The sequence below is a fragment of the Empidonax traillii genome, unplaced genomic scaffold (genome assembly GCF_003031625.1).
Source record: "Empidonax traillii isolate 1590-97213 ecotype Southwest subspecies unplaced genomic scaffold, ASM303162v1 scaffold393:size534744, whole genome shotgun sequence".
Taxonomy (NCBI): domain Eukaryota; kingdom Metazoa; phylum Chordata; class Aves; order Passeriformes; family Tyrannidae; genus Empidonax; species Empidonax traillii.
The window spans coordinates 202,412-217,259 of NW_020955586.1; the positions used below are offsets into that span (position 1 = coordinate 202,412).

Sequence of the window (14,848 nt, forward strand, 5' to 3'; positions counted from 1 at the left end):
CTGTGCACAGCTGAATGATCACCCGTTTTTAATGTGCCATGACAAGGACGACTGGGTGTTGAACCTTTCGGCCCTGCTGCAAGATCACTTTTAGCCTGCAGTGCAGTTTGAGATTTCCTGCTGAGTGTGGCAGGAGACATACCAAGATTTCTTAGATGCCTCTTTGCTCAGCACAGAGGGACAGCTGCTGTTAGGAGAGCTGCCCAGAGCAGCCTTTGCAGCTCAACTACAGTCCTGCTGCACACGAGGAGAGGAGGAAACTGGATTTACTGCTGAGTCAGATGCATTTCTCTCACTTTGGCCTTGAGTGCAGTGATGATGTTGCTGTCACCAGCAAGGTGAGTTGTCTCTGACACAAAGAGCATCATGCCTTCCTCTGTGATCCCCTATAAACATCAAGTAAAGAGGTTTAGCAAGCAGGAATCAACAATAACAGCAACCTGCACTTACATTTTGGGTCGCTGGCTGCTTGGGGTAGGTTTTTAGCGCAGCAGGGTTTCCTCCACCACTCCCCAGGACTGGTGACAGCAACAACCTGATCATGCTTTGCATTCTTTGAGGTCATCTTCTAGCAAGCCAGCAGACATTTGAACTCCACCAGTATTAGATTTTGTGGTTACTTTGTAATGTATGTGTAATTTAGCCCTTCCGTGGCTTTGGCTTCATTAAAGTTACCCTCATTTTCAGAGCATGAAACAGCCCACCTTCGCCATCCTCTGAAAATTAAGAACATGTTTTGGCTCAGAAAAATGTCCTCAGAAGACCAGGATGGAGATATGGAGTCTTCTTCAGGTAAATCACTTTCAGAAATTCCTCCTGAAACCGTGTATTTCCATGTATACACACACATGCATGCAGATCTTTGCTTTTCTGGTTTTGTTTTTTAAAATATTATGAGATTGGTTAGACTTAGGGGGCAAAAAAAAATAAATCCTCAGATATCCCTCCCCCACAGTCCCCAGTTCCTAGGAGCCTACCGAGGAGAACTCTCAAACCAGCGTATACCACACTTTTGGGTTTCTCCCTGGGACTGAACAGATGGAGAACAGCCTGTCTGGGGAACTTCCCGGGATGCTCCCAAGCTGTGAGAGCCCTTTGTCAAAGTGATTATTCCTATAACACTAAACAAGACACGGGCAGGCAAAGACTTCAGTGCTGCCACACTATCATCCAGACTACAAAACTGCTCTGAGCACTGCACCACTTGCTCCCTGTGTGCTTTCTCATAGTGCTAACAGCTTGGTGGTGCCCCCAGGTCATCCCATGCCATCCATATTTAATCCCCCTGTATTATCATATTGCTTCCCAAATTCTGATTGTCTCCCATCACCAGCTGCTTGTTCTACCAACATTTCTTTTCCCAATAGTCATTTTCCCTTCTTGGAAGGTCCTGAGGCCTTGGAGGGGACTAGTCTAGCAGCACGCCCTGATAGGTGTCTGTTCTGATTTAGGTCAATCTCCCAAACGTGCTTTTGACAGGTCAGACTGGCTAAGGACTGGTTCAGCTAAGCAAGTTGGAAGGTGAGACACTCACTCTGCCCCCCTTCAGTTAGACCAGAGTTTAGTCCTGCCATCCTGGGCAAGAAAAAGCAACCTGTGACTCATTTTGGTAATCAGCAGGAATGTAACCTGTGTGAGATGGAAACGCAGCTCAAGATTTGGTCCACAAAGGCTTGCCTGTCTCACTGCTCCAACACTATTGATAGCTGAGGGCATGGGGTTTTTTGGGCTCACTTAAACTCTAGAGTAAACAAACAAACAAACAAACCAATAGAAAGAAGTTAATATATATCCTTACAAACAAGGAAATTAGCAGGAAACTAGCGCTTGGAACCAGTGTAGGGCATCTCAACCATTTTGAAGGCAAGGGGGAATGAAGCACATCTCATGCTGGATGTGAGGCATTGCCTTCATCCAGCTGAACAGACAGAGCTGTAAACCAAGGAATACTCGATTCATATTGAAGGGACCACCTTCTCATAGCTCTGTCAGCAACATGATGCCCTTCAGAAAATCTGTGTCCTGCAGGCAGACCTGTCTGACCCCATTAGCTTGGGAGGGAGATGAGTGTTTGGAATGGAAGCTCCAGTCCTGGCTCTTTCATAGACCAATAAGACAGAGCACCAAGGTGCAAACACTGGAGTGACTCACAGCAAGCTGAGATGAAATAGAGATGATATCGAAGCATTAACAACAACAGCATCTTTGAAAGTGTTCAGAAAACCAGCTGTAGTGATGGCAAAGCAGAGTAGAAAACAGACTTACAGGGTGAAGAAGCTGTTTGTGGGCCTGACTGAAGAACATGAATTCTCTGTCCTTCAATGAAGGAATTTATTTGCTGAGTAGATGATAACATCAAAGTGACACCCCTGGAGAGAGAGCATCCCAATTTAGGATATCATCATGAGTATGTTTTGCCAGTCACTATGAAGGTATTTACATGCATTTAATCCACACAGTCAGCTGGCATGAGAGTCAAAGCTCTCAAATTAGAGCTGGGTAAGGACCTTAAGCTTCAGACTTCAGGGATTTGGACACAGCTCTGAGACCAGAGCTGTGATACTTGCAACCATCAACTGCCTACACTAAGAGCACAGAGGATTAAAAAACTCAGATTGATAATTGCAAACATCATCAGATAAAAAGATTCCTACAGGATCATGTTTCATCTCATTCTTTATTCTGGGAAGCTCCCCTTAACTTCATTTGGAGTTTGCTCCAGGACAGATTGCTAAGGAAGACATGCCCTGGTTGCCTGCACGGTGGTGACAATTTGGTTTTACTGAAAATCCCCCTCACCCATTATGATCATGTGAACTAAATGCCTTTCACGGGAAACTGAGGAGGATGAAGGAGTGTGCTTTGTCCACCCTTCCCAATGCACATTGCAACACTGGACTGACTTGAGGAGTGTAAACCAGCAAGTCATCCTCCCTCACTGCTTCCTATGTCTCATGCAACCTTATAATGCAACAGCCTTACTACCCGTGTTAGATTTGGACAGGGGCCATGTTTACCACCTTCTAGAGCCTGGGTAGCTCTTCACCTTCCCCCTGTCAGTGTCCAGGAGTGTTTCTATGCCAAACACTCCAGGAATGTGAAGGCTGACTAATCTTCAGGCTGATGTTCCCATCCTTCCCCCCCACAGAGGCTGAGGTGAGAGGAGATCACAGCTGCTGGGTAGCAGGTTCACACTCTGGGCCCTGAAGCTGTTAAATCCTCAAGACCCTACACAAAAATAATTTCTGCAGCCTTTGTGGGTTACAGTTCCCAGTGTATGCATAAGTGAAAGACAAGACCTTCTCATGGTGCAAGAGGATGGGTCAACAGCGGGGTGACAGACTGGGGCTTTATCCTTGCTGGTCACACCTGATCTGTGAACACCTGAGCAGCTTCCCTTTGCACCAGGCACTCTTGATTCCACAGAGGACAAGGTATATTTGGCTGCACTAGGACAGCCCAGTGTCTCCAGGCTCAAAATGGGATTAGAAACCCAACTTCACCCAGATGAGCATTTTCCTTTCTGGTTAACCACTATAAGTTTGCAACAGAATGAAGATGTCCTCCCTGAAGTCTAGAAAGCCTCCATATGTGAGAAGCTATTCTTCTGGCCTCTGCTGTCTTCTCAGTGGACATTGGGATCACTCACTTAGCCCAGCTCTATTGCAAATACCATTGCAAAGGATCTGCTTTATTGCCAGGCACCAACTCCTGGCAAAAGATATTTCATCGTGGCTCGAATGGAAAAAAACTTGTGCCTTAAACCAGGGCATTTTAACAGTGATGGGGTTTTTTTTGTATCCTGTACTAATGTCCAGCTGTGCAGTGAGCGCTGCTATAGGGAAGAGACAAACAGCTTGACTTATGACTGCTCACAGGAGTAGCATCACCTGTGTTGAATATTACTGGGTTTCAGAGGGGCTTTCCTCTGACAGTGAGGAGGACTTGAATTCCCCAGCACAGTCTTGAGTTTTAAAAAGCAAATAATGAAAGAGGATCTTATTTCCAGTGGACATATTTTCTAGCCCACCTCATCCACTTTTTTGACTTACTGTATCATGGTTCTTTGTGATGCACTTCAGGGAAGTCAATCCAACCTGCAGGAGCACACCCAGACTGCTGCCCTCTGCACCTTCTCACCGCCTGGGGAGGACAGTGCAGTGAAACCCTGGGGCTGGAGAGCTTGCCCAGCAAAACCCTGCCACATTTCTATGGAGAGAAAAGATTCCTGGAGCACCAGCCGTGCAGATAAGCAGCTGTGAACACGTGGAGACATCGGCTGGGCACTGTGCACAAACCTGAGCTGCTTAAAAGCTCCATCACTGTGGATGCTAACGAGGTGAGCAGCACCTTTTGCAAGAGACTTATGCCAGTGCCTGAGCTTACCCCCTTCACCCATCCACCACACTGCTCAGTAGTGGCTTGTACCGAAGCAAATCAGGTACTTGCAAACTTCCAACCCTCACGTTGCTTCTGCCCATGTTTTCTCAACTCCTCCAACTCTAGATGAGAAACACTTCAAGGAAGTATGGCAACAGAGAGAGGAACAGAGCTTATCTTACCTCTGAGGTGAACAGACATCCTCTCAGCTCCTCATGGAAAACAAAAAGTACAGCAGTTTCTGTCTCAAGTACCTTTCCAGAGAGGTCAATCCAAACAAATCTCAAGTAATCAGAATTAACAACCTCTGGTTTCCTGTGTTTTGTTCCATGGAGTTGGTAGTCCTTGGTGGTTCAGCAAATGTGAAGTCATTGTTCCCCCTACAAAGTGAGGCATTTGTAAGACCTGCCCTCACTATGAAAATGTTTTGTTTTTCCTTAAGATCTGAGTTCTTTTTACCACCTTTCCTCTTTGCCAAAGACTCACAGCCTCCTCAGCTGCTTATTTTTGCAAAACTCATGGCAATTCATTTGTCTTTGAGACTCCCACCCCTCCACCAGGCCAAGGGAAGAGACACAGGAGAGGCACATGGTCCTTGTGAGCACAGGCTTGTCTCTGTGGAAAGCCAGAGAGGTCCTGAGAGGCACCTGCCCTCCTTTGAGGTCTGGTTTCTTCCCCTCCTGGTTAAGGGGCTCCCTTCCACTACTGCAGAAGGGAAACAGCTATCTTTACCCCATTTCAACCACAGGCTTTAGAGAAGACCCTGCACATCTGCAGCACCTCAGCACAGCGCTGCTGAAGCACTTGACACAGCTACAAACCTCCCCCTGCAACATCCAGAGCAACCCACCCTCAAACCACAGCACCTGACTTCCCCACAGGCTCAGGAGGACATTTTTCTCTTCTGCTTCCCCCAGTGTCCTTCCAGTAAACCTCACAGCAACTTCAGACACCAAACCAGTAAAGCCCTAGAGCATTCCTTCAGTCCTCACTTCCATAATTAGAGAAAGTGTCCAAAGCTGCCTGATTTCTGTCTTGCTTGGCCTGTGGGGTAAGGCAAGGACAGGTGGAAGTGATGGCCAGTCCCATTTAAGGCTTAATGTGGCTATGACTGCAAGTTGTGGTCTGCAGTCTTAGACAGAAAAAGAAAAAAAAAAATCAAATTCCTTCAAGAACAACAAAATACATTTCAAAAACAGAAGATGTGTTTTCCAAGAATTGCCATGTTCTGTCATGAGAAAACACAGCTCTTTCCTCCAACCTACAAGGGGAAAGCAGTCACAGGTATTCCCTGGGGATTTATCCCTCCCCACAGATCCCACTCAGGTGGCAAATGGGAAACATACCCCTGGAGAGTATCCTCCATGATATAAAGGAGCAGAGCAGACATGAGATGTGTGGGAGAGTGCAGAGCTTTTGGGGAAGATACCTGGGATAGAGCCCAAAGCATGAATGTCACCTTTTCCTAACCTGAAGCTCTTTAGCTCAGCCTCCAACATTTCCCCATCTGCTGGGAGCAGGTTCAGAGCAGCACCTGTAGGGATGCTACAGGTCTATAGGTCCTGCAAAGAAAGGGTGTGAGCAGATCTGCAGTGAGCATGTGGGTTTGCATAGAAAAGAGTCCAAATAAATGAGATAGTTTTGATCTTAGGGCCAACTTTTCCTTGTGCTTGGATTGCAGTTGCACAAATATTTTCTATAAAGCTAAGAACTGAGCTTTTCTCCTTTTCAGATGCAACCAAGACAAATCACACTCCTGGTTTTCTTCTAGTGGGTCTAGTAGGACCTTTACTGGTCCTGAAAAAAAACCAAAAATTCCTGTGCACTCCAAGAAGTCCACAACAGCTGTGAAGATAATTAGAGGGATAGATCACATCTGCTGTGAGGAATGTCTAGGAGAGCTGGGGTTGTTCAGCCAGGAGAAGAGGACGCTCCTGGAAGAACATACAGCAGCGTTTCAGGACTTAAAAAGAGGACCTACAAGGAAGATGGGGACAAAAATTTGAGTGGAGTCTGTTCTGATAGGACAAAGGATACTGGTTTTAAACAAAAAGAGAGTAGATTCAGACTAGATACAAGGAATACATTTTTTACAATGAGGATGGTGGGGCACAGGAAAAGGTTGCCCAGAGAAGTTGTGGATGTCCCATCCCTGGAAGTGTTCAAGGCCAGATTGGATGGGGCTCTGAGAAACTTGGTCTTGGGGAAGGTGTCCCTGTTCACTGCAGGGCAGTGGGGCTGGATGACCTCTAAAATTCCTTTTCCAACCCAAACTATTCTATGATTCAATAAGTCTATTTCTACAAGACCACAAAGGGCTGAACTGTCCTATAATGTAGAGGGCTCCATAACTCCATGTTTGTGTCCTTTGTAGAAATCCTTATCACAAACACAGCTTATCCCTGAGCTAAAACTTAAAATTATTTTATTTTTGCTTGGTCTGCAGGTTTGGGAAGATTAAAAATGAAGACAAACATGAGCAATTGGGGCAGTCTATATTTAAAAAAAAGGTGTTGGAAACCTGGTTTTCCTAAGGGAATTGCTAAATTCCCTTTAGATTTAGAGAAATTGAGATTCCACAGACAACGCAGGTGTTTTAAAGTACAGCTACATGGTTCAAGTCTGCTTTTAGTAGATAAATATATTTAAAATCTCTTTAGAACCATTTAGCTTGGTTTAACCATAATTGTTTCAGTCTTTTGCCTTTTTCTCCTGAAGCCCCAGTCTTTTGACTAACATGGCTGATGGAAAAACAGAAAGCTCAAAAATGTGACCAGGACATAACGCTGAAGTTTTGGGGTATTAAAAATAATGGTGGTAGTAGTAATAATAATAATCAGAAGAAGAAGGAAAAGAGACATTTCTTTTGAATAGAAATCTCAGTATTTAAGCCACTCTGATGATGTTTGCACACTGAATGCTGGTTTCTGGGACCGTGCGTCATTTTCTAGGGGCAGGGACTCACAACCCAGCGTAAAGCAGCGAGATTCCAGGGGAAAAACAACTGCAGCAGCAGTCTCAGAAACTTTGCCACGGCAAAAAGCACGTGGGCCAGGAGCTGCTCAAAGTCCTGTTTGTCAGCTGGCTAAAATAGCTCGGGCGGAGGTGCTGACAAACCCGTGCCTGGCGCTGCAGCCCGACACCTCCAGCCCTCGCGGGGTTATCGGTGACGTTTGACTCCGGAGCATTTTTTTGCTGGCTGCCAATAGCTATTCCCCGCGGACTATTTGCTTTCGCATGCTTTCCCTTTGACACGGCTGCTATTTCTTTGCGACATGCAAACACTCAGAAGGATTTCCATGTTTGTTCTTCACCCGGCCCGGCCGGTCTTTCGCGGCTCGCCCCGGTGGGGGATTGACACGAAGGAGCAGCCGTTCCGCAGGCGTCCGGCACTTTTTCCTCCGTGTGCTGTGCTCCAGTCTGCTTTCCCTTGCTTTAAATCCAGTCCTGCTCTTGTCACACAGCAGCAACATGCGTTGCCGGTGTCAGAAACACGACACTGTCATCCTGCATGGGCGTCCTTTAGAGCCCAGCGGAGGCTTCGCACTGCAAAGCGTTTGTTCTTTATTTCTCCTCTTCCTACAGCAGCTTTTGATGGTTATAAAAATTCTCTTCGGATGTAAAGTTGCTACTGGGTGCCTTTCGTAAGAAAACTGCATGAGTTGCCTGGGCTGCTGTTAACTCCCTTAACGCCGACTTGTTTTAAAAGTGATCCTGGTATTTAGCAAGACAATTTGCGTCAAAAGTGAGAAGGAACTGAAACCATTAAAAAGAAAGAAACCTCAACATGAATCTGGAAATTGCAGGCTCTGACTCCAATCTCATGGATTTCACACAGTCTTGATTTAATAAATCTGCTGCCTTTCAAAATCAGCAAAATTTGATTGATTAATGCCTTTCAGCTAAAAGAAGGTAGATTTAGATTGGATATTGGGAAGAAATTCTTCACTGAGATAGTGGTGAAGCACTGGAACAGGTTTCCTGGAGAAGTTACTGCTGCCCTATCCTGGAAATATTCAAGGCCAGGTTGAAGAGGGCTTGGAGAAACCTGGTCTAGTGGAAGCTGTCCCTGCTCATGGCAGGGGGTTGGAACTGAATGATCTTTAAGGCCCCTTCCAACCCAAATAATTCTATGATAAAAAAAAATTAAAAAAAATCAGTTTGGCTTTTTTTTTTTTTTTTTTTATTTTATCCAGAAAAATAGAAAATCTGAAAGCCCTTAGAAACTTCCCCAAGATCTTCATGAAAATAAGAAGAGTCCTGTAACCTAAAGCAGCCCCTAGCACAGTGATGGGAACACATCTATGTAAATTAGGCAGTTCTGGTAAAAATCTAGATGTGAAAATTTTCATAGTGGGGATTATGATCCTGAATTTCTTTCTAGTGGGAATTTTGACCTCAAATTATAACCAGTAATTTCCTTACCTAACCTGACATGTTTCCACAGAGAGTTCTCATTTCAGCAAACTACTCCTTCTAATCAAAAACATCTTGCTGAAATTTTTTCAGACAGATTCGTTCTGTACATGAGTACTCAGAAGTCAAATTATTATAGGATATATTTTAGCAAATTCTTGTTAAAAAAAAAGTATTTTCCATAAGTCAGACTGCCCCAGCTTCATGTAAAACATGATTATAAACTGATTTTATTAAGCTGATTCAAAGATCTGACTGAACTGCAGTTCAAACTAGCCCGGTTTTGCTCTGGTTTAATATGATTAGGATCCTGCCATTTTGAAATAAAATTCAGAGCACTGAAACAGGGTAATGAAATTGGTGCTGACCTCGATGAAGATAAGGCTGATCCAGTCAAGGCTAAGGGTCATTCATGTCCCTTCTGAAGCTCCTTCCAGGATTATGGCATGCACGCCTTAGGAAGGACATTACTCTTTATTTGATACAAATTTTAAGATCTAACTAACATAATAATAGCCAAAATGCAAATCAATATGATTTAAATGGAAAGACATCTATGTTACCACTAAGAAAATCTCCTTTATATGTTTTTTTATTAATCTCTAAGTGTGATCCCATGTTTCAAGTAAAACCTTTCCTTCTCCAGCTAATTCTCCAAGGAAGGATGTGTTGAAATATCAATGCTGGGTTCATCCTAAAAATGGCTCTCTTTGAAGAGAAACTTTCAGCAAGCTTTGGATCAAGCCTTTAAAGCCCTGTAGGTTACCTTACAATGTAAGAAGAACTGTAGGGGTTTTCATCCTCAAGCCTTCTAAAAAAAGTCATCATGAATTTCCCAAACAAATGTGTTGAAAAAGACTCACAGAAATAATAACATAAATGTTGATAACATAACAAAAAAAAAAAAAAAAAAAAAAAAAAAAAAAAAAAAAAAAAAAAAAAAAAAAAAAAAAAAAAAAAAGGCACAGGACGTATTTGTTATCCTTATTTATTTAATAAAGAAACATAATAAACTTGAATTTTTCCAGGTACAAACAGCTTAATATGTCCTATGATATTGGCTGATATTTTCCTTGCTCTTTTCATAGCTTGAGTGATTCATGTGGTTGCCTTTATTTGAACAAATCAACAGAAAAAAATGGTAGCACTCACCATGCTTATAGACAGTGTGGGCCAACTATTGAGTTAGTGTCTTAAACTAAATCACTGCACCGGGAGGTTGTATCATGGCTGGATTCGGATCGGCGTCTCCATTAATAAGGATCTACAAGTGAGGTTATTTGACATTTTCTAGGGGAGTTCTGCAACCATACAAAGATACCATTTCCTCTTCATCCCTAAAGAAATGCGCCACAAAACAATAGAAAACCCAATAGAAAACCAACCTTCCAGTTACAAAGGTTTTGAAAGTAATTTACAATTCAGTTTTAGAAAGTTGCACTGTAAACATCTAGAGTTAAGACCCTCTTTCAGACTTTTTTTGCATTACTTTTTTTTTTTTTTTTCTTTTTTACAGGTTTTGGGTAAAAGACAGAACCATTTGTAATTGCATCAGTACTATAGGGTCTCACAGCAGTGACACTAAAATGTTCAACTCAAGGGTGAAATGACCAGAGGAAGAGCGCTTCTCTAATATAATCAGTGACCAGCTAATTGTCTCTTTACATCCCATTCATTACTGGGCCTGACTCTTAATAAGAACAGTAGTTGAATATTTTCTAATATAAGTTGAAAATAATTAAAATATTTTTAAAACAGTATGACCAACAACATACTTCTGAGTGCAGGCTGGCATTTTCCTTGGGTTTCAAACAGTTTACATTGTACATGAAAAAAAATCACATGAGAAGTTCTCCTTTTTCTTTGCATTTTTCTGTCTCTCTCTTTTTTTTTTTTTAATTGTAAAGCTTTGAAGGAAAATAATTTTACTAGTTGTCAGCCAATAAATGCTTGTTCAGCAAGTAATGAATGTACTATTTTCTAATTAAACAGTTTCATTATAGGCAGCAGCTTGTTGCTAATGATCAATAAATCCCATTGAGGAGAAAACATTTTAATCAGTAAGTCGTGTCCTCTGAGTGTCAGCCACTCTATAAACTCACAAGGTACATATATATGTATAGATATACGTATGTGTGTATATATATATATGCATATAAATATAAAAATCGCATACTCTTTTTGGGTGATATGTACAGTCAGATTAACATTACAGCATAAATACACAGGGAATTCGTATAAAGTTTCTCTAATTTGAGAAGCCTTGAGCAATTCTGGTTTGTTTTTTTTTCAGGGGAGGTTAGGGGTTGGGGGGGGTGGTGGGGAAAGAATAAAGAGAGTTTTCACTTCAAGGAACGAAGAGTAGTCCCCTTAAGTTAGAATCTAATTACATACAAGATTTAAAGGCAACAAAATGCCCAGAGGAACAGCCCTATGTTATACACCATAGACATGGGGTTAAAAGGGCAAGAGAGCATGATTATAATAATACTTATATAGTACGGTTCATTCCCTTATAGCACTTTGCAACCAGAAAGTCTTACAACACCCCTGTGAGGTAGGTAAGTATTATTATTCCCATTTTACAGATGGGTAAACTGAGGCACAGATAGGTTAAATTATTTGCCTAAAAATCATGTAGTAAGAATCAGGAATAGACCCCAGGAATCCTGATGGCAAATCCTCTGAATTAACCAATAGACCACTCTCAAGTGAATGCCTGAGACACCTCTCAATGAATGGAGAGAATATTATTAGCCCATATTTACACAGATACATTGTCATCCTTTCGACATGTCATCTTACATATTCTGACTTGTTTAGAGGACAGATAACAATGGCCATAGATAAACTCGACTGTAACATGTTGTTTTAATTCTTGTTGCCAACCCCACATGGTTTTTGACTCCTTTACAACCTGGGATGTAACTAAATGTAATGACAATACACCTTAAATACATTCTAGATATCTTTGCTTCTCCAAGGTGAAAAGCACAATTACTCTTCCTTAAAGTGCAATGGCTCATTACAGAAATCTCAAGATTTTCCATGAAGTCCAACCAAACCCAAGTACAATCAGTCTGAAAGTGAAAAAGAAAGAACTTGTCTGTAATGATGGACTTGTCTCTATATTCCATAAATAATTTCTCACATTCTATCGAGGCTGAAAGATTAATAATAAATAATAATCTATGTTAGCACGTAAAACCTCTAATACTTTTCTACAGCCACACATCCACCTTTCACCCCACTGTCATTTCTTTGGCCTGAAGCTGAGGGACACATCAACTGTAAATATTACTTTGCCTACAGGAATGAGGATATATCTATTATCTAGTAGGTTCTTTTTATTGGTTCCTGCATTTCTTGTCCTTCCCCAGAAATCTAACTGTGCCATCTGAGATAATGAAAGATGGACACTGAGTAAACAGGATTCAAAACCTCAACATTTATGTACAGATCCAGAGGCAATTCCCCTCCCACCTTCTTGCTCACACTGTCACAGCCATTCTGCACGGTCCAGTTGGCATTGACTGATTATTATTATTAGTAGTAGTAGTAATATTTTTTGTGAGTAATATTGATGCAGAGAGATCCCAATAAGGCTGCTTAGCTCAGTGTTCCTGGGGAAAACATATCCTATCCCACTACCTTAACAGAAACTTTGCCAGCATAGATGGTGCTTCAGAGCACTACACACAGACGTGATGCGCTACTTCTATGGCGAGTTTGATTGCGGATTTCAAAGCAGATTCTTGAAACATACTAAAAAAATTAGTGCTTTTATTAACAGTTTTACAAACAGAATCCATTACTGTCTAGTTTCCTGAAGGATAGAACAAGCCATTTCTCTCATTGTTTTGACATCATTTGCTGTTCTGTATTTTTTTGTGTGTGTGTGTTTCTGCTGACGTGCAGTTGCAAGTCCCAAGAGGGAGGGCTTAGTGTAATAAACAGTTTAAATGTTGCTAATTTGATACTTTTATTTGCAACAACTTTCCTCTTCAAGCGATGGGGATCCCGCAAGTTCCTATTACCTTGACTCAGAGTTCATCATGAAGAGTGTAAGGATCAATAATCTCCATGGAAAAAGAGACTTTTTTTTTTTAAGTAAAAAAATATCAAATATAATAAATTTATGAAAGACCATTCACAACATATACAGTAAGTGTTACATTTTGCTACAGCAGCTGTGATATTTTTTTTTTCTTTTTAGAATGCAAGGTCATACATCGCCATAAGTAAACACACTAATATGAGTAAGACCTTAAATGAATGTATACAGCCAGGCTTTATCTGTGGATAGATATACACTGTGTTTACTGTTTTACAGTCTAGCCTATTCTTATTCACACCATTGATATAACAGCTATGACCCTGCAAAGATTCTTCCTGTGCATATATAAATATAAATATTGAACCAAGTCAAAAAGAGCAGGGTCAAAGGTTATATGACTTATTAGACTCCTGTGGTTAAGGGTAAAAACTCCATTGTTTCTTTTGCAACTAATTTTTAATAAGAAGGCTGCTTCAATCATTGTGTAGTTACAGCATTACATTCTGTAAACAATATTTTAAAGCATTCTAAACAAACATTTAAACAATTGATTCCTTATCCTTGTCTGGCGAGAGAAGACAATCCATAGCCTCATCGCTTTTGCTCATGTCCGTTATCTTCAGCTGGAGATTATCGCTCGTGCCCCTGGTGACGCTGTCGTAGGACGGAGGGAAAGAGGTGGAGGACAGAGTTTCGGATTTGTCTATTGGCCTGCCGTAGTTCTCGTTCATCATGAACGCGATAAGACCCTCCTTCTCGGGTGCATCGTCCTCGAGGATGCTGCTCTCCAAAGTTCTGTGCCGGTACAAGTAAGATGCCTGCTTCAAGGAGCGCCGGAACAAATGTCTCCTGTAGGCCCTCTGGATGACGATGGCAGAGACCTCCTCTTGTTTCCGCCTGAGAGTTGTTGTAATCGGTTCGTAAGAGATCTTAGACGGATTCGCCGCCATGAACTTCTCTTCCATCTGTATTTTAAGGGCATCCATCTCTCCGGATTCTCCTAGCACCCTTTTTGTAAAAGCAAACAAAATATCCAAGCAATGGATCCTGTCTCCGCTGACCATGGGCAGGTCCATCGCTATGAGTTTGATTTTGTTTGGTTTCGCTATGCGCAAAGGTTCTGACAGCGCGTCTGCAAAGTCTGAAAGTGCAGAATACTCAATAAACTGAGTGGCTTCAGGGTCAAACTTCTCCCAGATTTCATAGAACATATCAAAATCATCCTCGCTTAGAGGCTCTGTACTTTCCTCAGTGGCTACACTGAAGTTCTCTAAAATAATGGCTATATACATGTTTACAACAATGAGAAATGATATAATGATATATGTAACAAAGAATAAAATCCCTACAGCAGGGCTTCCACAGTCTCCCTTTGAACCATTTGCATTAGGAAGGTTTGGGTCGCAATACGGTGGTCCAGTGTTTAAAATAGGGTTGAGAAGACCATCCCATCCAGCTGACGTGGTGATTTGGAAGAGACAGAGCATGCTGTTAGCAAAGGTCTGGAAGTTGAACATGTCATCAATCCCATGCTCCTTCTTAACATAGGCAAAGTTAGCCATGCCAAAAATGGCATAAATGAACATGACCAGAAAAAGCAAGAGGCCAATGTTGAACAGAGCAGGCAGGGACATCATTAAGGCAAACAGGAGAGTTCGAATTCCTTTGGCTCCCCGGATGAGTCTCAGGATCCGGCCAATCCGAGCCAAACGAATGACTCTGAAGAGTGTGGGAGAGAAGAAATATTTCTGGATGATGTCAGAAAGTACAGTGCCTTGAAAAGAAAAGAGACAAACAACGAGTTAGTACATGGAAAATAATCTCAGGCTTTCCTTTAAAGCCATCAGTAAGGATCATTGAGAAAATAAATGAAAAGTTCCCCAGATTGGAAGGCCTACAATAAAGGGAATGGCATTGTTGGTGCTTTTATGCCCATTTAATCCATACAGACTGTGCTGACATTAGAGCAAAGAATGGTAGTGGCAGTTTCAGTAA

The 14,848-nt window shown here is 42.0% G+C and overlaps 1 protein-coding gene across 10 annotated transcripts in view; it reads right to left on the bottom strand.

Moving 5' to 3' along the window:
* Positions 1-9,768: 9,768 nt before the first annotated feature.
* Positions 9,769-14,848, bottom strand: part of LOC114062271 (sodium channel protein type 5 subunit alpha-like) — a 216,818-nt gene continuing 211,738 nt past the window's right edge. For all 10 annotated transcript variants that reach the window (XM_027893534.1, XM_027893533.1, XM_027893532.1 and 7 more), the window contains one exon: positions 9,769-14,627. In XM_027893534.1, the coding sequence (XP_027749335.1) occupies positions 13,393-14,627 (1,235 nt within the window). In that variant the 3' untranslated portion in view covers positions 9,769-13,392. The remainder of the gene's footprint in view (positions 14,628-14,848) is intronic.